Here is a 22,920-nt window from a genome sequence, read left to right on the forward strand (position 1 = left end):
GAGCTTCTTCCAGATGTTGAAGTCGCTGAGGGGGGACGAGGAGATGCCGCGGTCGTACAGGGACGGGAAATAGAGGGGCGGGGCCGACCGCTGGCTCATGGTGGGGCTGTGGCTGCCGCGCCGCCCCTTTGGCATCGTTTGAATGAGGGTCTGCGTGGGAGGAACCCCGCGCCGGGAGACGCGCGCTCAGGCCCCGAGTCGCCGGGGTTTCGAGGTTCCACAAGCCCCGCCCCGACGGAGCGCGGCCCCACCCTTTCGCCTCAGCCCCCCCGCGAACAGGCTGGGTTCCAAAGCTCGGACTACCACGTCCCGGAACGTGGCCCCGCCCACCGGCGGCAGGCCAAGCCCCGCAGTGAGAAACCCACGCCCTCAGCCTCGCGTCGCCTCGCCTAGCCTCCGGTCCTTTGACTCCACCCACCGCCTCGCTCTGGCTCTGCGACGATCCTGGCTCCCGTTGTCACATCCCAGCATATCCTCATCCAGAGCAAGGAGCCGGCCAGAGCTGCGGGAGAAAGCTTGCTTCAGGCTTCCTCTCTTTCGCCCATCAGGGAGAAAAGTATTTCCTAGAAACCTGGCCCCTGCACCAGCAGACTTACCTCATTGCCTCACTGGCTGCGCCCACAGCAAAGAAGTCTGAGAAATGAGTGTCTGATTTTTCATCCACTACTATGGGAGGCAGACAAAGGAGAATATGATTGGGAATGGCCGTTAGAGTCAACCCATTTATCTGCCAAACTTTAGCAGTGCTGAGGAAGATTCTAGAAAAGGGGATCCTCATCTGCTTTGTAATAGATCTGAAGGAGTGTTTTCAGTGAAATGCAGTTTAATTCTCTTCCAAACACAGATATCATCAGGAGCTAAAAGGCAACCAGCTAACCACCAAAAGGAAATCCTGTCCGCCCCACCTCAAATACCTCACCCATTGCTTATGAGCGATTTGGATATTTTTCCAAAGGACATGACAGCTCATTTACGTGAGTAACCTGTATTAGCCATAGACTGAAGGGAAATAACTAATACATTTTCTTGAGAGCCTCTGCCTAATGATCACTGGTATGAATAGTGATGGGTGGAGGCCAGTTAAAGAGTCAGTATCAGCTTCACAAGTTAAATACATATATGCATATGTATCTGCACACACAGTGCAAATTGCGTGTGTGTGTGTGTAGCAGCAAAGTGGAGAGAGTCAGATAGTCAAGCTGGGTAGCTTTGGACAAGTTGCTTGACTTCTAAGTAGGTTTTCTATAAAATAGAAATAAGAAAACCAGGCTGCCTCATAGGGTTGTGATCAGACAGAACAGTGTGTGGAACACTTGGACACTTTGTCCAAACACAATAGGCAGCTATCCCTACTAAGGGGCATGTCTGAAACTGGGAAGCTTTTGCTTCCCACACTTAGCTTCCCACACTTAGTTGTCACACACAGTATTTGCACTCTCACTTTGGCAGCCACCCATCATTGTTTATTCATACCAGTGATCACTAGGCAGAGGCGCTCAAGAAAATGTATTTCCCTTCAGTCTATGGCTAATCCAGGCCATGTGCGATAGCTCAGCACCCAGCCTGTAATCCCAGCACTTTGGGACCCTGAGGTAGGGGGATCTCTTGAGGCCAAGAGTTTGAGACCAGCCAGGGGCAACATAGTGAGATTCTGTCTCCACAAAATAATTTTAAAAGTTAACCAGCTGTGGTGGCATTTGCCTGGAGCCACTCAGGAGCTGAAGTGGGAGGATTTCTTGAACCAAGGAGGTTGAGATTGAGGCTGCAGTGAGCCACAGTCATAGCACTGCACTCCAGCCTGGGTGACAAGGCAGGGCCCTGTCTCAAAATAAATAAATAAATAAATAAAAATAAAAATACCCTTATCTTCCATTAGTTTCCCCCATGTATTTAACTGCCCATAATTTACTGCCCCAGAAGCTCAAACCTCTCTTCCTTTGTCCTGTCACTTTTCTACAATCGCCCATTGTTAAAACTGTATATAAGCTCTCAAGTCACTTCTTTGGGTTTTCACTTTGTTTCTGTAAGAACCCCATGTACCTGCATAATAAACTTTGTCTTCCGTTAATCTGTCTTTGTCAGTTTAATTCTCAGGCCCCAGGTCCTGAACCTAAGAGATTAGAAGAAAAGTTTTTTCACCCCTACATAACCACAGTAATGGTAAGAACCAGGGTTTTGGACTCAGACTTGGGACCAAACCCTGGATCCACTATGTATTTGGTTGTGTGGCTGAACCTTTCTCAACCTCATTTTTTCATCAATATAATGGGAATAGTAATGGCATCTACTTGCTTAGGTTGGCAAGACTAAGTGAGAGAGTTCAAGTACCTGGCAATGGCTTGTGTTCAACATTAGCTCTTGTTATTACATACTGAAGGCCCTTAGAAGCGAAAGAGATTTTGCGTTATATTTTTTAAATGAAGCAAAAAAATCATTTTTTATTTAAATACCTAGTTGAGGAGAAAAAATTACAGATTCTTCCCCCCTTACTTCAAGATAATCTAAACAGATTTTATTCTGGATGGCTTACTTATAATCGATGAAGTTATAGCCAGTGGGTTAAATAAGATGTTGATGACAAACTTGGTTTCTCTAACAACTGTGCAAGAAAACTCAAGTGCCACAGTGAGCACTGAGATAAACTGCCGTCAGGAGGCAAAGTTCCTATGAGGTAATAATAAACCCATAAGTTTAAGGCAAAACCCTACGGTTGTTTCTGCAAACAAATGTCCAGGAAACTCAAGTTGGTGATGAAAGACAAAACAGCCTTGAATTCAACTTCAACAGAAACTTTCCCTCCCTAGGCTCCAAAGCACTGTGTCACCTACCTCTCCACTCAAATTCCCCATTAAGTACCATCCTGTTGGAGCTTGAGGGATTTGATTCCTAACGCCCCGCTCCCTGGCTTCATTTGGAACCAACTGAGACAGACACGAGTCCCTCTTCGTTCATCAGGGTCAGCTGGAGGATGTAGCTGTCAGCCTGGTAGCCAGGTGGGCTTGCTAATCCTGCACCTCTACCTTAAGCTTACCCAGCGTGAGGCCAGGTTAGAAAGTCACAGGCCTTGGGAGCAGGGAGAGGGCCTTTACTATATAGTGAAGAGCTTGCCAAGGACAGGACTGATTCTTCCTCCAGCCTCACCGATCAGGGCAGTCATCGTTCTGCTGTCAGGAGGAGAGGGGCCAGAAAGTCACACTGAAGAAACGTGTCATGGGGGTAAAGGTTCCTGTCCAGCACTCTTACATAGGTTACTCTATTTAACCTCAGCTGACTCACTGCAGTTGGCACTGATTTTCCATTGCCACAGCCCTCTCCAGCCAGGAGGGCCTGGAGTACCTGGGGTGCTGTTTGCCTGGTTCCCTGGGTCCTCAGACTGCTCCCTTCAGAGAGAGCACAGAAAGCCTTCTCTGTCCCAGGGAGCCTCCCTTCCCCTCCCTCACTCCAGTTCTGCATCTGAACACACTATCGGCGACCAGACCCTGACCAGGTGCTCAGCCTCTATAGGGATACGTCACAATTTGCCGTGCCTGGTGGCTCTGGACAGTCTTTGGACATGTAGTGCTTATGTCTTGGAATACAAGAGTTGTGCCTGAATCTGGGACTGTGACCCCAGGAAAATCACATCAGCTCTCTGAACCCCAATTTTCTCAGATCTATAAAATGAAGACAATATCTACCTCATTGATGTATTTGATAGACATATGTATAAGCAGTGCCAGGGACAACTAGTAGGTGCTCATTGAAGTGTAGCTACAGTTATTATACAGTTACACATGGATTCCTTAATTCCCCATTAAGCCCTGGTGGATGAATGAGGAAAATGCAGCAGGGGGTCGATCCTAGAAAACCCAACCCACTCCAGATAACTGCGCCAGCCTCACACCTGAGAAGCTGTTTATTCGACCTGCTGAGGACACAATGATAAACACACGAGAGGCTACTGTGTCCCAGGCACTTGTCTTAACTCATTTAACTTTTCTAACAACCCTAAGCCTAGGGTTCCTCCTTTTCCAGATGAGAAAATTGAGGCATGTAAGGTTAAGTAACTTGCCTGAGGGTGGCTGATTAGCATCAGAGCTGGGGTTTCAAATGGACAGGCCAGCTCTAGAAGCCAGGGTGTTTGGACAGCCTCCAAATTGCCACCCCAGCCTTCAGGGCAAGGCCGCAGCATGCGTGTCCTCTAGTCTCCTATCCCTCTTCCTGGCAGGAGGCTGGCTCTGACTGGAAGTTGTTTGTGCCACAATTTAAGGACCAAGCTATTCTGGGAAGCCCAGAACAGTCTTTCCTTCATTATTCATCTCAATTAACCATTGTGTTGGTCTGCACTTGGGGGTGCAGGCATTCCCATCTCCCTTTCAAGAAAGTTTCTAAAAAATACAGACCAGCCTTTATTCTTGTTTTCCCAGGTAAATGTGGTCCTATGTACTTGCAGAGTAAGAATTAAAAATAAACTGAAACCTGAGAGGTAGTTTAGTGGAATAGGGAGTACAGAGGCCTGGAAGATGAGGAAGCTGAGTTTAAGCCCCATCAACCAGCATCAACTAGCCATGCTACCTTGGGCAAAATAACCGTAGCTAACACTTACTGATTGTGTGTTCTCATGTTATCCTGACAGTAACACTTACAGGGTAGGTCTGTCAGAATTTTCTGTCCACAAGCAACAGAAGCTGACACGGAGAATTTATTGGAGGGCTATGAGACAGCTCATGGAATTGAAAGCTCTTAAGAACTAGATTTAGAGGGTGCAGAGACCAGGGCAACTTCAGGGATCCAGGTAGCAGGAAGGAATCGGTGGCCTCTTGGGTATGGCCACTGTGGTGGTAGACACTGTTTACCTTGTTTGCTGAGTCTTCTGACTTTCTTCCACTCTTCCTGCTCTTGGACTTCAGACTCCAGGTTCTTCAGTCTTTGGACTCTGGGACTTGCACCAGTAGCTTACCAGGGGCTCTCGGGCCTTTGGCCACAGACTGAAGGCTGCACTGTCAGCTTCCCCAGTTTTGAGGTTTTTGAACTCGGGTTGAGCCACTACTGGCTTCTCTCTATCCCAGCTTGCAGACGGCCTATTGTGCGACTTCACCTTATAATTGTGGGATCCAATTCTCCCTAATAACCTCCCTTTCATATATACCTATATCCCATTAGTTCTGTCCCTCTGGAGAACCCTAATACATGAATTATAACTCTAAGTTTCAGTTCTGGCCATAGCATTATGTCACACCAACATCAGCATCAATGTTTTAGGTTGCCTAATTAATGTATCTGTAAACCTATAGGCAGGTTGGGTGGGGCTAGTGAGAGTTAGCGCCAGCATTGATCATATATAGGATCAACCTACTGGGGTTGGCCATATTGTATATAGCCACGAATAGCAAGGAGGGGAACAGCAACATCCCTAGCGAAACTGATCACAGAAAGGCAGCTCCCTACCCCACAGTAAAAAGAACCTTGAGTTTCCCAGTTCAGTCCCCTGCTGGGGGCATGCTGCCCCTCCCCTCTCCCAGAGGCTCTGGACCTACACAGCTGCTGAAAAAGAGAAAATGTCCTTACCTACAATGAACCATCACGGGCACCCACCTAGAAATTAAGGTACTGTGGTCATTTACCGTACCCCAGAATAATAGGAGTGTGTATAAACAGGAAGCTTTAGTTTAGATAAGTAAGATATCCATTATAAAAATGTTATGTTGAATAACCTATAAGTAATTTGAAAAAGAGACTTCTGGCTAGTTTTCACTTATTTCAAAGTCAGTGGGGATAAATGCATTCTGATTCACTGTAGGTTTTAGACTCTTACAGCCTTAACAACCCTGTAAATCCATAATTAGCATCTTCCTATCTGGCAGACCCTTTACCTTAAGCCTCACAATTCTTTGAGGTAGGTATAGAAAGTGAAAGTTCAGAAAGGTTGGAAAAAAAAAAAAAAAACCTTGTCCAGAGACATAGCCAATTAGTGGAAGAGAGTTTGAACGCAGGTTCCTAACTACAAAATCCACGGATTTAACTGCTGCTATCCTGAAATGAAATATCTACAAGTAGCAGACACTGAGAAACAGGCCGGCAGATAGTGTTTTGAAATGATCTTCTGTTTCCAGGAAGGACTAACTAGGTCCTGTTCAACTCATATTGGGTAATCTTCCAGTAAAAAAAAAAAAAAAAAAAAAAAAAAAATTGCACTTTGTTTTCCTTTCCAAAAAGAGGCAGAAACTGATTTCTTCAAAGTCAAAAAGCACCAGGAACCCATTCTAGGCTTTCCAAAGTTCGGCACATATTAAAAACAGTATGCAAAACAGGCAGAGAAGTAGACCTGCTGACCTGAGGAGCTGAGTGGGAAGCATGGACTTGCCAACCTACCTAAGCGACCTCGAGCAATCCAGCTAACTTTGCACAGTTTCCCCTTGAGTAAAGTGAGGTGCGAATACAGATGAAAATGTATATAAAACATAGCGCTTAGAACCCTGTACCAGAAAGTTGCCCTCATCACAATGAATGTCAGTTAGTACTAGCTCCAGCCAGCCCATCAAGAATCCCTCAGGGGGATCTGTCAGCATTCGTTCAGATCTGTTGGCAGCAACCGAAACTAATGTGAGCTAGTAGACTTTGAACACTGCTAAAGGACTTCCCAAGAGGACTCAGATGTATAAAGCTGGTTCATTCTGTCAAGAGGCCCAAAGTCTTGGGCAGGCTCTTATTTTTTCAGGACACACGTGACATGAGAAGTCATGGGGGCTGACTGCAAGGACACAAGAAAAACATACCCATACCTTGAAGCCCCAGGACATTTAAGACTCAGTTCGGCAAATGGATTAGCATCTTTCAGGAAATACCATGAGCTCTACTGATCTACTCATCAGGTGTACCTTGCACCCCTAGCTCATCCCCTCAAGGGGACAGTCCAATGGGGTTACCACCCAATACTGAACACTATGACAGTTCCTGTAAATCCAGATGAGTGGAGGGCATGGGGTAGTGGCTCTCGAGCAAAGAGCCAGTAGGCAAGACTGGACCCAAAGGCAATACTGTAAACATCTTTACATTACAGGATTGCCTTCATGTCCAGGTACTCAACCTTGTCTATAGCATGAGTCACAGCAACTTTATGCAGAAAGCAACACCAAAGTTTAAGGCCATTTATATGACCGTTGTTGATTTGGACAATTTAACAACCCTCTTTCCATCTCCCCATTTAGCAGCACCCAGATTCTTCTTTAGAGGACTACCTTCTTCCCAATGTAGTCTGGCCAAAAAGTGGGTACATGACACAAGATAGCAGTAAGCCAATCTCATCCTCGAATCTGAATCCTGAGAGAGGCTTCCGAAACTGTCGACTCCTGGCTTTCTGGAGTGTGGCTGAATTCCCCACCCCCTCGCCTCCAAAAAAGTTCCCAGAAATTCATTTTCTGCTCAAATTCATCAAAATTCGTTCTCATTCCTTAGAACTCACATGAAATGTGCTTCTTTGCTCAGCCAGTGGCTGTGGGCAAGGTCAGTACTTCCTCAGGCCAAAAAAAAAAAAAAAAAAAATCCTATTGAGGAAGAGTCACACCTAGTATTTTGTCTTGAAACAGAGGATTGAAGATGATGTAAGGAAAGACACTGAGCTAACAGAGAACACAGAACACCAAGGTAATGCTGAGTTTTGATAAGCAAGTCTCTATTTTTCTATGTTCAGGGAATGGCATCAACAGAAGAAAGCTGGCACTGCTCAGGATGTCTTCTTTCAGCATTCACTGCACTCAATTTGTCTAACAGAGTATAATCAAGGGTTTTTTTTTTCCCAACATTAATCAAGAAATTCCTCCATCTGCAAAAGTCAGGCTATGCCATTAAATACAGCCAAGATCATAAAACACAAATGTTATTAAGGTCTACTGAATCTTGAGATTTATTCACTAGAATACACAGGGAAAAGGAAAAAGTTTGCCCTTGTGAAAGGTGTGTATCATTTTTTAGAAAGAGCTTCTGAAAGCCTCAAACATGTGTGACTGTGCTAATAGCCCTTACAAAGGTATTTTATACAATCTATGCTGAGTCAGCTAGGAGTTAACAGAAGGCTGGATGCAGACGGTAAAACAACCCTGCAGAGCTGTTATTAAGGATGACCTCTGGAAGTCTCAAACTGTAACCACAAAAGTTGTTCCCATTGCATTCATACTGTATACACACATACCTGAACAGCCTTCCTACCAGTAACATTTAAAATAAGCACACTTAATACTGCCAGTCACATGTACGGAATGTTCATTCTGTAACTGTGTGTGGCAAACCCAAGATATCCCACCATTCCAATAAAAAAAAAAAGGCGAGGAAATAGCTTTAACACACCATTAATGTATGCTATTACACTTTTCCAGTGAAAGATAACAAAGCCCATAAAAAATTTAAAGACAGAGGAAAAACTCGACTTTCAGCCACTTGTATCTCCCTTAAGTTTTCATGCCCTGCCATCTGGAACACTTACCCACTTCCCTTCCAGAAGTCCTCTAGCTCTGCATTAGGGATCTTGTTGCCCTTGACTGACACCCACATATGGAACATTTGGCATGCCTCCATGGCAACATGGGAGCCCTGAAGTTTACAAAAGCGTTCATGTGAGAGAGGATGTTCACACACTCCTGCCCAATCCTCCAAAGATGTACTGATGATGCTAACTGACTACATCCAAGGAGCCAGAGGAAAAATAATCTGAGGGTTGCAGAGAACCCACTCAAGTTGTCACTGCAAAGCTGGCCCTCCCAAGAGCAAAGGAAGAAGCATGCAATCTAGCTCAAGTCACACCTACTTCACTCTTAAACTTCTTCCTTCAAGTGGGGCTTCCCTGCAAACAGGACTGGTCTTCAAAGTCTCCCAGAGCCCCTGTATCTTAGCCAGGTTGCTCAAGTCAATTTTATTCTTTCCCAACAGGATCCAGTTGGAAAATATCAAGCCTTTAGAACGCGGCAGCAAGGAAAAGGGGACTACGCAGCAACGGGGAGTATGGGAGAAGCTCTCCTGGTGTTGACTTAGGGATGAAGGCACCAGGCTGCTGCCAGAAGTGGGGTCACCAGCAGAAGAACTGTTTTCTCTGATAAGGATGTCCCACCACTTTCAAGCTGTTCGTTAAAGTTACACAGGTCCTTCTTGCAGCAGTGGTACTTTAGCTCGCTTTCCTTCAAGTGAGTTGAAATGTCATTGAAATTGCAATCCGCAAACTTCCAACACTGGTTATATACTTGTAACCCTGTGGGAAGACACACATACAAGGGTACGAAAGTAAGTGGGAAGAGTTCTGTATCTGCCTTTGAACCCTCAATTCTATTTCATATGTATCCTGTGCAAGCAGAGACATCTAGACAAGATGCTCATCCCAGGTGGGTTATAAAGGAGAACAATTAAGTAAATAATGATACACCTCTAAATAGAGCTTTTCCAGAAAACCAAGGGCTCATCATAGCCAGTATAGTCGTGGGGGTGGGATGGGAGAGGAACAGGCATTTATACAGGGAAATTTGCTAATATCTGCCAAGATTTTAAACACATGCCCCCTTTGATCCAGCAATTCCACTTTCAGAGTTTACACTATGAAGTTACTTGGGGTTTTTTTCCTTTTCCTTTTCTTATTTTTATTTTTTGGAGATAAGATCTCTCTCACTTTCTTGACCAGTCATCTGGTCTTGAACTCCTGGGTTCAAGTGATCGTCCTGCTTCAGTCTCCCAAAGTGACAGGATTATAGGGGTGAGCCACCATGCCCAGCCAAAGCTATGTATAAAAGAGGTTAAGATATATGCTCAAGAATGGCCACTGCAGCACTGAACAGTATCTGTACAGAAAAAAGCCTGAAAAAAACCCAGTCCATTAATTTTTTAAAAGTGTTTAAAGAAATTACAATAGAATTTCTTACAATGCAAGTCCATGTAGATAAGAAATGACATGGGCCTACGAGTGCTAACATGGAAGGAGCTTGATTTAAAAAAAAAAAGGTGGGGGATGGGCAGAAAAATAGGTAAATTGGACTCCATCAAAATTTAAAACTTCTGCGCTTCAAAGGACATTATCAAAAAATAAAAAGATAACTCACAGAAAGGGAGAAAACGTTTGCAAATCACATGGAAAACACTAGGCGCGGTGGCTCACACCTGTAATCCCAACACTTTGGGAGGCTGAGACGGGATAATTGTTTGAGGCCGGAAGTTTGAGACCAGCCTGGTCAACATGGCAAGACCCCCTATTTTTTTTTTTTAAAGTCATATGGAAGAGCATAGTATCCAGGATATAGAAAACATTCTTAAACTCTACAATAAAAAGACTAACCCAATTAAAATATGGGCAATGAGGCCAGTATGGTGGCTCACACCTGTAATCCCAGCACTTTAAGAGGCTGAAGTGAGAGAACTGCTTGAGGCCGGCTTGGGCAACATAGTGATATCCCAACTCTACACACACAAAAAAATTTAAAAATTAGCCAGGCAGGGTGTTGCAGCTTTAGTCTTAGCTACTTGGGAGGCTGAGGCAGGAGGATCACTTGGACTCAGGACTTTAAGGCTGCAGTGAGCTATGATTGTACCACTGCATTCCAGCCCAGGCAACAAAGCAAGACCCTGGCTCTTTAAAAAAAAAAAAAAAAAAAAAAACAGGCAAAGGATTTGAATAAACATTTCTCCAAAGAAGATTCTCAAATGGCCAATAAGTACATGAAAAGATGCTTGATATCATTAGTCATTAGGAACATGCAAATCAAAATCACAGTGAGATACCACTTTATACTCACTAAGATGGCTAAGATCAAGAAAATGGCAAATAGCAAATGTTGCAAGGAAGTGGAAAAAATTGGAACCCTCAAACATTGCTGGTGGGAATGTAAAATGGTACAGATACTCTGGACAAATGTGGCATTTCCGCAAAGAGTTAAAGATAGAGTTATCCATTTGACTGAGCAATTCCACTCCCAAGTGTATATACTTCTGCCATTCTCTGGAAGGATTCCCAAGTAATTTAATGGTGTTATCATCATGGAAGAATACACTTCATTTATGTTTCTATTGAGTTTTTAAAATTTGCCACATGGATGATTTATTTTTAAAATATTTAAAACTTCATTTTAAAAATCATTAGATTATTCAGTAATACAGGAAAAGTTTCTACAAAAACATGCCATCATGGTCCCATTTTTGGAAAAATAGCCTTGGGCACACAGGAAAATAAAGGCCAGAAGTATATGCTCCAAGTATCTTATCGTAGTTTTTTAATATTCAGAAAAAGCATGTTAGGTGAAAAATGTATTAGTTGAGAGTGGTGTTATGGCAGATTTTCTTCTCCAAAAATAACTGAGTGCCTATGTGCTAGATACTGGGGCATAAGAAGGTATTTGTCCTTGCCCTGAAACTGTTTTCTTATCTTCTGTGCTGGAAAGAAAAAAATGCAGATGCATATTTCCTTATTTCAGGTTTGTAGCTAATTTACCCAATTCCATGAAAAGCCTGGAACACAACACTTCTCAGTTTATAACTGCAGGCATAACTGTCCTTTCCTTCTCCTCTGAGGGGATGGGTATCTGGACTGGAATTTAATGAAGTTTGGTCAAGTGGCAGAGTCCAGATAGAGTATTCTAGAAATGCCTCTACTTGCTGGAGTCTTAACTAAGTAACTGGAAGCTTCTAACATTGTACTAGAGGCTGCTGGTGATTCAGACAAGTTACTGCTTTATGTAATAGTAAGTAAGCACTGGAACTTGAAAAGCTTTAAAGCTATCAGAATTTTAATTAGGGAAGCCTAGCAGCTTGGGGAGAACAGAGAGTAATTTATTAATCATTGCTACCAATTAATCATTTACTGTGTGTCCTGCAGCATACCAAAGTGCTTTACTTGAATTATCATATTCAAATAATTACCAGCCTTATGATGGTAATCTTCTCACCAAAGCCAGCCTCAGAATTATCCACATAAAAGTGGATTATATCAGAGTCCCTGGAGTGTTAGAGGTTTTCTCCTCCCCCCTCTTTTTGAATACCTTGGCTCAAGTCTATCTAAAGCCAACAGTCTTCAGTTGTCCTGGGCACCCTTAAATGTGGTCCTTGTTCAGAACATCATTATAGCAATGACTACTCAGCACTGTCATCAGAGGCCCCTTCAAGACTAATTTAACCTGGCTTATACTTCCATGGTTTATGCTGCTAGGATGCCAGTAAATATTGGTTGAATTAGCAACCAACCTGTCTCTCTTCTAGACTTACTTTGCATAGCACCATCATGTCGGTCGCTATGCGAATGTCATAGAGTACAGTTACACAAACTTACATGGACTAGCCTAGTACACACTCAGGCTACGTGGTATGTTCTGTTGCTCCTAGGCTACAAACCTGTACAGCATGTTACTCTACTGAATACTGTAGGCAACTGTAACACAGTGGTAAATATTTGTGTATCTAACCGTATCTAAACATAGAAAAGGTACAGTAAAAATGTGATACAAAGATTTTTAAAATGGCACACCTGTACAGGGGGGCACTGACCGTGAATGGAGCTTGTGGGACTGGAAGTCAGTGAATGAGTGGTGGGTGAGTGTATACATTAGTGTACACTACTGTAGATGTTTTAAATATTGTACATTTAGTCCATACTAAGTTTATTTTAAGAAATCAAGCCTGGTTTGCTGCCACTTTACTTTAGAATCTTAATTTTAAATGTTTTTACCTTTGTAATAATAGTGTAAGACACAAACATGTTATACAGTTGTACAAAAATATTTTATTTCTATTCTTATTTTATAAGCTTTTTTATTTTTATTTATTTATTTTTGAGACGGAGTCTCGCTCTGTCACCCAGGCTGGAGTGCAGTGGCGTGATCTCGGCTCACTGCAAGCTCCACCTCCCGGATTCACGCCATTCTTGTGCCTCAGCTTCCCGAGTAGCTGGGACTACAGGTGCCCGCCACCATGCCCAGCTAATTTTTTGTATTTTTAGTAGAGACAGGGTTTCAACGTGTTAGCCAGGATGGTCTGATCTGCTGACCTTGTGATCCATCTGCCTCGGCCTCCCAAAGTGCTGGCATTACAGGTGTGAGCCACCACGCCCAGTCAGAAGCTTTTTTATTTAATTATTATTTTTTTATTTTAAAACCTTTTTTTTTGTTGTTAAAAACGAAGACACAAGCACACACATTAGCCTAGTCCTACACAGGGTCAGGATCATCAGTATCACTGTTTTCCACCTCTTCATCTTGTCCCACTGGAAGGTCTTCGGGGGTAAAAGTACGCATGGGGCTGTCCTGTCCTCGGACAGCAATGCCTTCTTCTGGAATACCTCCTGAAGGGACCTGCCTGCTGAGGCTGGGTTGTTTTTCTTTTTTGCTTTGTCTTTTTTTTCTTTGTAGAAATAAAAGAAAAAAAAGCCTTGTTCTGTCACCCAGGCTGGAGTGCAGTGGCGCAATCTCAGCTCACTGCAACCTCTGCTTCCCAGGTCAAGCAATTCTCCTGCCTCAGCCTCCCGAGAGGCTGTTTTACAGTTAACATTTTTTTTAAATAAGTAGAAGGAGTACATGTTAAAATGATTTTAAAAATATAGTGAATACCCAAGCCAGTAACACAGTCATTATAAAATATATACTGTACATAATTATCAAAATATCAAGTATTATATATTGTGTTATATTTTAGTTCTGTAAGAAACTACCAAACTGTCATCCACAGTAGCTATACTGGTTTGCATTCCCACTAGGAATGAATCAAAGTTCCCACTGCAGCTGGGCGTGGTGGCTCATGCCTGTAATCCCAGCACTTTGGGAGGCCGAGGCAGGCAGTCACTTGAGGCCAGGAGTTTGAGATGAGCCTGGGCAACACAGTGAAACCCTGTCTCTACTAAAAATATAAAAATTATCTGGGCATGGTGGCTTATGGCTGTAATCCCAATTACTTAGGAGGCTGAGGCATGAGAATCACTTGAACCCTGAAGGCAGAGATTGCACCACTGCCCTCTAGCCTAGGTGACAGAGCAAGACCTTGTCTCAAAAAACAAAAAACAAACCAAAACAAAAAAACAAAGTTCCCATTGTTCCACATCCTCACCGGCATCTGGAGTTGTCAGAGTTTTGGAGTTTGGTCGTTTTAATAGGTGTGTCTCATTTTTGTTTACATTAACCATTTATAAGAAATTTTGGGATTTAAGAGCTGGAAAAAGATCTTGGCTCTGACCTTTCCTCTCCTCCCTACCTCTGCTGTCCAACACATACATTTCATAAATGAAAAACAGAGGTGGAAAGAACTAGCTGGTGGCAAGACAGATGTCAGTGCTCCTAATTGCTGCTCTAATATTCATTCAACACATAGTAATTGCTCTGATCATCTCATTTGGAAATTATACTTAGTTTAATTATACTTAGTAGTGAGGAGTCCAAGGGACACAGTTGATCAAGCTAAAGAGCCAGGTCTTCTGTGCTCATATATAATGACCATGTTTTCTCTAGGGGCCTTACTACACTTTCTACATTAACAGTGAATGAACACGGTCTTCCAATAGAGGCAGAGGGACTGGTCCCCTACAGAATCAAGAACTCTGAATGGAGGGTTTGCAGTTTTAGCTGCAATTCAGCAATTTATATCAAAATTATCAGATGCTCCTAGTTTTTTAGACAGGGTAACTATAATTTGTTTTTAGTTATTGAGGGATTTCTCCTTTCTGGGGAAGTTAATCTTCTTTATCTCAGGCTTTTGTGAACCTGTGGGTGTCCCAAGACTTAGTTCTGAGTTTACCTGACATGTTCACCATTTCTTGATGTTGACATTGGGGGGAGTTGGTGTAGAAGATCTAAGAGTACAAAGAATCTTGTAGAGTGTTTTTATGATTAATCTCTTAGAAATCTAAGCCTGGGGGTTTTACCTTGGACACTAAGAACATTCTGAAACCATCATTCCTCGCTGGCATCATTTGCACACATTGATTCTATCCAGAACCATACCAGCAAGAACAAAGGGCATGTCTTATGCTGGTTTCTTTCCTCTGTCTACCACTTCCTAAACTCCATTTTAACAGGGTTGATGGAGGTGAATATTCCGTAGTCTCACAAATTTGGAAAATGCAGACTGGACAGGACTGGTGCATGTTAGTATTGCCCACCCCCACATTCATGAGCACGTTGCTCTGAGGCTACCGAGCCCTGGTACCAGATGCTGCCCCTCGCAGGCACACCTCCTACTTATCCCTCTTACCTCCTACTTGTCCTTTGAGCTCAGCTTGAGTCTCCTCAGGACTCTAAAAATACCAGATACCCCATAGAATGAGACAAAGGCATACATAAAGTCATGTAGGACAGTCAAACAGGCCTTTGTCATGATTTTAACTGTATGTGTCTTTTCTTTATCTTTGCATCCCTAGCTCCTAACCTTCTGCTGGGCACACAGTAGGTTCTCCAAGGTTTGGGAGGCAGCACAGGGCTTCTGTTAAAGGGTACAAAGCTTTGGACACAGATGGACTTCCATGTTCAATTCCTGAGTTGGTTACTTGACAATAGTTTGTTGCTTAATCTGAGCCTCGGTTTCCACATTTATCAAATGGAAATAAAAGATCACCCTTAGAAGTACAAAACATTAAATTTAAAATGCATGCACATGTATACATATGTAACAAACCTGCACATTGTGCACATGTACCCTAGAACTTAAAGTATAACAAAAAACAAATAAATAAAATAAAATGCATGGACAAAGTGCTTAACCCAATACACACCTGTTGCTAATAAACAGCAGCTATTACTTGATGCAAGTCTAATGGCGATTACAGTGGCACAATTTTCTATTACCCCTTTACATTTAGGAGACAGACAGGGCAGGCTCTTACCAGCTCTGGCAATGAGACACACATCAAAACCAGATGAACAATTGATGACTGTTTTGCAGTCAGTAGTTGGCTTAGAACAGCTGTAGCACTGCAGGCTATGACCTAGAATCAGGAAGAAAGTAAGGATCTCTTAAAGCAACACTGACTTGTTCCCCGGCAGCCCACCATCTCCATTAATATGGGCCCAAAGTCGGCAACTTCTGGTACACTTCCATTCCCGCACAAATGTATAGCGGTCATATCTTTCCAAATTGAAACTACAGTTCCAGCAACATTTTTCGGAACCTGATGCAAGCACAAAGAAAATATCCACATTTGAAAATCCATCTAACTGTGCAATTGAGAAGCTTCCTCCTAACCTGCAACTGGAAGGAGATTAGTCTGCAATGTAATGATGTGTTAAGAGGAAATTACCAAGAGAAACAAACAGAATTCTCTAAGTGTCTTCCAAGCAATGAATATGCCCAATTAAATCACATCCTTGTGGGCTGATGATCAGTGTCTGGCAATACCTATCTGCATGAAAATACATTTTCAAAAATGAAATACATAAAATGTCATCACAGATCAGTATTAACAGATGAACATCTGCAATTGATTTGATGAGAGGGAACACTAATTTTGAACCTCAATTAAGCAAATGGTTATCCTCCTAAAAAGAATTCTATTCCCCTCATTAGTAGATGCATATTATATGGTTGGGCTCAATTATTATGTTGTGAAGTTTGTCAATAAAAAAAATCTGTGAAAATTTTGTTTCTTCTCTTATTATTGAGGTAAGTCTCATAATACCCTTGATTTTGCCTCTTGACCTGCAAAGCTTAAAATATTTACTATCTGGGCCAGGCACGGTGGCTCACGCCTGTAATCTCAGCGCTTAGGGAAGCCGAGGAGGGTGGATCACCTGAGGTCAGGAGTTTGACACCAGCCTGGCCAACATAGCGAAACCCCGTCTCTACTAAAAATACAAAAATTAGCCAGGCATAGTGGTGCGCACATCTAATCCCAGCTACTTAGGAGGCTGAGGCAGGAGAGTCACTTGAACCCAGGAGGCAGAGGTTGCAGTGAGCCAAGATTGCACTACTGTATTCCAACCTGGGTGACAGAGTAAAACTATTAAAAAAAAAAAAAAAATCGCCAGCTGGTCCTGTACAGAAAAAGTTTGATAACTTCTGGGATAAGGTATCATTACTGAACTACCTGCTTCTAAGGGACTGACCAAATGCCAGGAGTACACATTGTCAAAGACAAGACAACAGCTGTGCACTTTAAACCCATGGCCATAGGAGAGCTGGGTACCAGCAGACACAACGTAAGGGTCATCTTACATCAGAAGCAAATTGCTTCCAGTTCCCTAGTTTGAAAAACAATTATTGCTCCCAGTCAATTCTTAGGACTCATCCTTGCTAGCTGTCAGGTTTTACTGGGTTATTTTTCCTTCTCCATTTTTATGACAACAGTGACAAGAAAAGATGAGTTACAGTCCACACGTGTGATGGGGAGAGACTGAGGAAGCAACAGTTGGAAGGAAATCGTCCTGGTTTGTATAGATAACCCCTTTTCCATCATCAGAGATAAACTATCTTCCTGCCATGTGACTTCTGCCATGTAATCAGTATTTGGCAGAACCCACCTGTGTGAAAAGACATTTTCAAAGAGGAAACATGTAAAATTTCATAAAAGAATGTCATGGTTAAACCAAGTGTGGGTTTTAGAGCCCAAGAGCTGACTTCTAGTTCTAAGGCTGAAGCCTAGGTTTATCACCATGGAAAGAGGAGATTTTTCAGTGGAAAGTCCAGTGGAAGGAAGGTGGGTCCTCACTTCCTGAGCACAGAGAGGAACCCAGTTCTGTAGAGCATCTGAAATGGCCATGCTTGCCCTCACAGGTGTGAAATCCTACCCAACAGAGGATCCCTCTGACTTGTGAAGGTTCCAGATTAATGCCTTGAAATACTAGTTTTAAAAAACAACAACAGTAACAACAACAACAAAAACTAGGCCAGGTGTGGTGGCTCACACCTATAATCCCAGCAGTTTGGGAGGCCAAGGTGGGTGGATCACTTGAAGTCAGGAGTTTGAGACCACCCTGGCCAACATGGTGAAACCCCACCTCTACAGAATATACAAAAATTAGCCAGGCGTGGTGGCACATGCCTGTAATCCCAGCTATTCAGGAGGCTAAGGCACGAGAATCACTTGAGTTTGGGAAGTGGAGGTTGCAGTGAGCCAAGATTGCACCACTGCACTCCAGTCTGGGAGACAGAGCGAGACCCATGTCTAGGTAAAATAAACTAAAAATAAAAAAATAAAAATAAAATAAAACCAACCTCCTCCTTCCCCACTTTTTTGCAGATAACAAGACAGATGTCTGGAGAGGTGACGTGACTCACCCAAGGACACCTGGCTACAAAGCAGCAGAGCTGGCGGCAGCCTCGGGGCCTGTGGGCAGGGCCCTATCCACCGGCTTTGTTTGTTCTCCCCTACTGTCAGCCTGTGGCTGTCATGACTGTATGAGAAGGAAGCCACAAGGAGAAGGCACAAAGATGCACTTTTTCTCTGGTCCCTTCCTTGTGCCCGACGTGTATTCATGCACATGAAATGGAAAGAATCTAAGATGACAGGTGTTGTTCTTGAGACTGGCCATTTTTGAGGGTCATTTTAAAAGGTTACCTGTAGATGTGGATTTTTGTACTGACCAGATCCTGGGCTCATTTGGCTTCTTGAGAAACCTTTAGAGGGAAAGGCTAAAACCCATGGTTGGAACGTCTGTGGGCAAAAGTATTCATGGCAAACACGTTCATTCAGTGTTCAAATATCTGTGCATTGATGTGCTAAGCTCTTCATAGGATTGTTAACGCTTTTCATAGGATTGTTAAGAGAAGTAGGCTCAATTATCTTCATCCCCGTTTTGCAAGAGAAAACTAAGACTAAGATGTTAACTAAATTGTTCAAAGCGACACAGCTACTAAGTGACCGAGCTCAGCTCAAACTCAGGCTGTCAGTTCTAAAATCCAAGGTTGGTTAACCATGATGTTCTAATTGACCTGAGTGGGAAGAGAAGGAAACTATACATTATGGGGGAAACTGAGGTCAAAAACAGGGCCAGGTGCAATGGCTCAGGCCTGTAATCCCAACACTTTGGGAGGCTGAGCTAGGTGGATCATTTGAGGTCAGGAATTCCAGACCAGCCCGGCCAACGTGATGAAACCCCGCCTCTACTAAAAATACAAAAATTAGCCAAGCATGGTGGCATGCACCTGTAATCCCAGCTACTCAAAAGACAGAGGCACGAGAATCGCTGGAACCTGGGACATGGAGGTTGTAGTGAGCCAAGATCATGCCACTGCCCTCCAGCCTGGGCGACAGAGTGAGACTCTGTCCCCCTGAAAAAAACAAACAAATAAACAAAAAATCAAGCAATAGGTCAGTGGACAACAGTTTGATATTTTAGCCACTAAGCCAGGGTAGAGGAGATTTCCCCTGGGCTACGAGAGGCAGAGTTCAGAGGAAAGTTCCACTGCAGGGTTCTCAGACCCTTTGGGCAGCAGCAAAGAAGGCCTCTCATCTGTGGGCGTGTGAGCTTCACATCTCAATTCTCTGAGAAAGGGCTGATGTGCAACCCAAGACTTGTCACAGAGAAGCTGATGGTCCCAAGCTTGCTCCATAAACAAATGCAGACTGCTAGAAGTAGGATGTCACTGGGCTATTAAAATTCTAGAAAATATTCCAACTTAAGCAGCAGAGACCGAAAAAAAGAAGGAACAAAGAAAAATGAATAAATAAAAAATAACTATAGAAAAAATATAGTGTTTTAACACAGGTGAACCACATCACTGTGCACCCTGGCTAGAATCACAGAAGTGGAAGGAGGGGAGCCATGACTTCTTTTTCTGCTCAGAAAGGGAGAGCATGTTAAAGTGTGTCCTGGGGCAAGTTACTACTTTGCCTTCATTTCCTCAGCTGTAATATGGGAGGTAATAGCACCGACCTCCCGGGATGGTTAGACGGATTTAAATGAGACAGGCTCTAGCACAGTCCCCAGTAAACAATAAGCAGTCAATATATGGTTGCTACCAATATTCTAAGACATGCTACGGTGGTGTGGAAATCTTTTTTTAAATTGCTCACTGTATTGCTACTTCCTTTTCTGCTCCCCCCACCAACCATATTTATAAAAAACAAAAATCCAGCAGCAGCTAAGACGTTCTACCAACATGACACAGGCAGGCAACCACATCTGACCCTTACAATGAAGTATGTGTGCTTCCACTGTTATAGAAGTTGACTCAGAAGCACACAATTTCCTCCAGCAACCAGGGGAAGGGGGACTGAGGGGAAGAGGTGGCCCAGTGACAGGTGGCCTGGAGCAGGAGGGAAAAGCAGGGACTCTGTTGCCAGACTGTGTGTTCACATTCCAGTGTACCACTTCTGTGTGTTATTTGACAAGTTATCAGTTTTGGGGGGCCCTCAATCTTGTTGCTTGTAAAACAAGGATAAAAATACCACCAACTCCATCAGGTTGGCATGAGGATTAAAGAAGCAAATACACGTAAAATGCTTAGAGTAGTGACTGGCACATAAATGCTGTCAGGGTTAGTTAGCTGCTGCTGCTGTAACTACGACCATCATCATCACTAAAACATAGGAGGAGCCCTGGAGCAGAAGGACTGAGCTCGGATGGCTCTAAGCAGAGTGGACCCCAGATGGACTTGCACAGCACTCTAAGAACGGTATCCACTGGTGTCCCCAAGCAGCTTATGGTGACAGGAGTGAAACTTCAGCCGCCGAGTGTTGACCCACCCCTGCCAAAAGCCACTTTGTAACCCAGGACGGGGCTGTAACTCAGGAAGATGCCCCACTGAGGACAAGGTCATAACACAGGAAGGAGCTGCCATACAACCCCAGACCTGTAACACTGGAAGGCAAAAGAAACAAAGCCAGGCCTAGAGGAGGAGCTGGGGCTGCAACTGAGGCTTAGGAAGGGAGTTCATGTCCAAGGCAGCCTAGATCCCTGTCCTGAGACTAGAGCACTCACCCGAATGGCAGAAGACAGCCAGGACAAGCAGCAGCCCGAACAGGACAGACCCTCCTTGGATTCCCATTGTGATTGTCCACAGAACCTGGAAGGAAGGGACAGGAAGGATTGTCAGGAACCAACAAATGACTGCTGGTTGTCTCAAAAACCAAGGGCTGGAAGGCCAAGGAGGCTTCTGAGAGGAACATTTACAGGGGAAGTCAAGGCTGAATCCCTGGGCCATGCCCCAGCTCTAACCCACAGCACCATATACCCTTCAATAGGCTCAGTCCCTATAAGCCCCAGCGTGCACTACCATACCGTGGGAATAACACTATCTTCCCCATCAGGGTTAGTGACTCAAACGACAATATGACCAAATTGACTCATACAGCCACTGTGGTTCCCACTCTACTGGCCCTACTTCAAGCTGCTGGCTGAAACAGAGTGCCACTTCTCTGAGCCATAGCACTACGTAAATCAGACCAAAGGGGTGACTCTGGAAGGCACCAAGATGCATTCAGCAGCAGAACAGGGAGCAACGGCTTAGCATACCTGGAAGCTCTGGCTCCTCACTGTAAGAATTATAATGGGGACACTTGCTTGCTCTCTTTGGGCACATGAAGAGAGGTATTGGGCAACTTTGTAAGCTTCCATTACGCAAATGCCTAGATGTGCAGTGATAGCATCAGGTGAGAAGGAAAGGGTGAAATGCCTCCAACCCTACTTTATCCAGTAAAGAAGCTAAGGCATGGGGAGGTTTTGAACTTGCCTAAGTACAAAGCATCCATAGCAGAACTAAGAAATTTCCCAACTCCAACCCTACATCCCTGAACCCATCTTGAAATAAGGAGGTGGCAGCGCCTGTAAACCAGGGTACTCCATATTCTAGTCTCCAGAGTCCCACAGGCCCGGACAGACAGATGGGTTCTTGGAAGGGTGAGTCACCTACCCTCCCTAAGTCAGAAATGCAGAGTTCCCTGGGAAACTGACAATCCTGACAATCCTTACTGTCCCTTCCTTCCAAGTTCTGTGGAATCATCACCTCTCACATCTTGAAGGTCATCTGCTACTTAGGAATTTGCTGATACAGGCCAGTGGAGGACTGAGAAGCTCCAGGAAAAGGGCAGGGTCTGACATTGTTCAAAAAAGAAAACAATCAGTGAGTCAAGCCTGGAGATGTGGGTGGTGGAGGTAAGAAAGAAGTGGTTTTATGATATGTGAGGAACCAGGAAGAAAGACAACTGTGGCCTGGCCTTTCCTTACAAATTGAGGGCTCCCCACCACCCACTGGGCTCTGAAACCTACAGCCTGCTATGGGACACCATCCCCCATGTGGACCTTCCTGGGGGCCTGGGCTCCAGCAGCCTGCCTGGTTCCCCATTTTCAGGGGTTTCTGAGTAGGAAGGGTGATTTACAGTCTCGGGTTACACAGGGCTCCAGTACACAAGGAACTGCTGTGAGTGAGCAGGGAGAGGAAGGTACTAGTCTGAGGTCACTAAACAGAGAGCTCCAGACACTTCCTAAAAGTTAAGCATAGCATGATTGGAACCTGGATATTATAGTGAGACCCTGTCTCTACAAAAATGAAAACATTTAAAAAAAATTAGGCTGGTGTGGTGGCACATATCTGTAGTCCCAGCTACTTGGGAGGCTAAGGTGGGAGGATCGCTTGAGCCCAGGAGGTCAAGGCTACAGTGAGCTGTGACTGTGCCATGGCACTCCAGCCTGGATGACAGACCAAGACCCTGTCTCCAAACAAACAAACAAACAAACAAAAAGCCAATGTAGCTACAATGTCAGGCATCCCCATGGAAGGAGGAAGGAAGGAACCTCCTGACTCGGGTTAGGCACTGGAAAGGCGTCAGGCTGGCAGGAGCTGCTGGCTCAGGACACTTCCCTTGGAATGGTCCTTGACATAAATCACACCACCACAACACACAGGGTCCCTGATGGGAAGCTGTTCTTTGATGAAGTGCCTTAGAAAGAACTGGCCTGGGTGGAGCACTGTGGCTCACGCCTGTAATCCCAGCACTTTGGGAGGCCGAGGTGGGCAGATCACGAGGTCAGGAGATCGAGACCATCCTGGCTAACACGGTGA

General features: G+C 44.2%; 1 protein-coding gene across 11 annotated transcripts in view; it reads right to left on the minus strand.

The window, feature by feature from the left end:
* Positions 1–22,920, minus strand: part of CD59 (CD59 molecule, complement regulatory protein) — a 32,715-nt gene that overhangs the window by 2,324 nt on the left and 7,471 nt on the right. For 5 of the 11 annotated variants that reach the window (XM_011936382.1, XM_011936381.1, XM_011936383.1 and 2 more), the window contains 3 exons: positions 20,841–20,925; positions 15,806–15,907; positions 7,722–9,217 (listed from right to left, as the gene is read on the minus strand). In XM_011936382.1, coding sequence (XP_011791772.1) covers positions 9,000–9,217; positions 15,806–15,907; positions 20,841–20,907 — 387 coding nt within the window. In that variant the 5' untranslated portion in view covers positions 20,908–20,925 and the 3' untranslated portion in view covers positions 7,722–8,999. Of the gene's footprint in view, positions 1–2,040; positions 2,111–7,721; positions 9,218–10,288; positions 10,411–15,805; positions 15,908–20,840; positions 21,194–21,243; positions 21,673–22,920 lie in introns of those variants that run through there. The other 6 variants (XM_011936388.1, XM_011936387.1, XR_001001150.1 and 3 more) reach the window with 5 other exon arrangements.

Source organism: Colobus angolensis, unplaced genomic scaffold, assembly GCF_000951035.1.
Source record: "Colobus angolensis palliatus isolate OR3802 unplaced genomic scaffold, Cang.pa_1.0 Scaffold152, whole genome shotgun sequence".
Lineage (NCBI taxonomy): Eukaryota > Metazoa > Chordata > Mammalia > Primates > Cercopithecidae > Colobus > Colobus angolensis.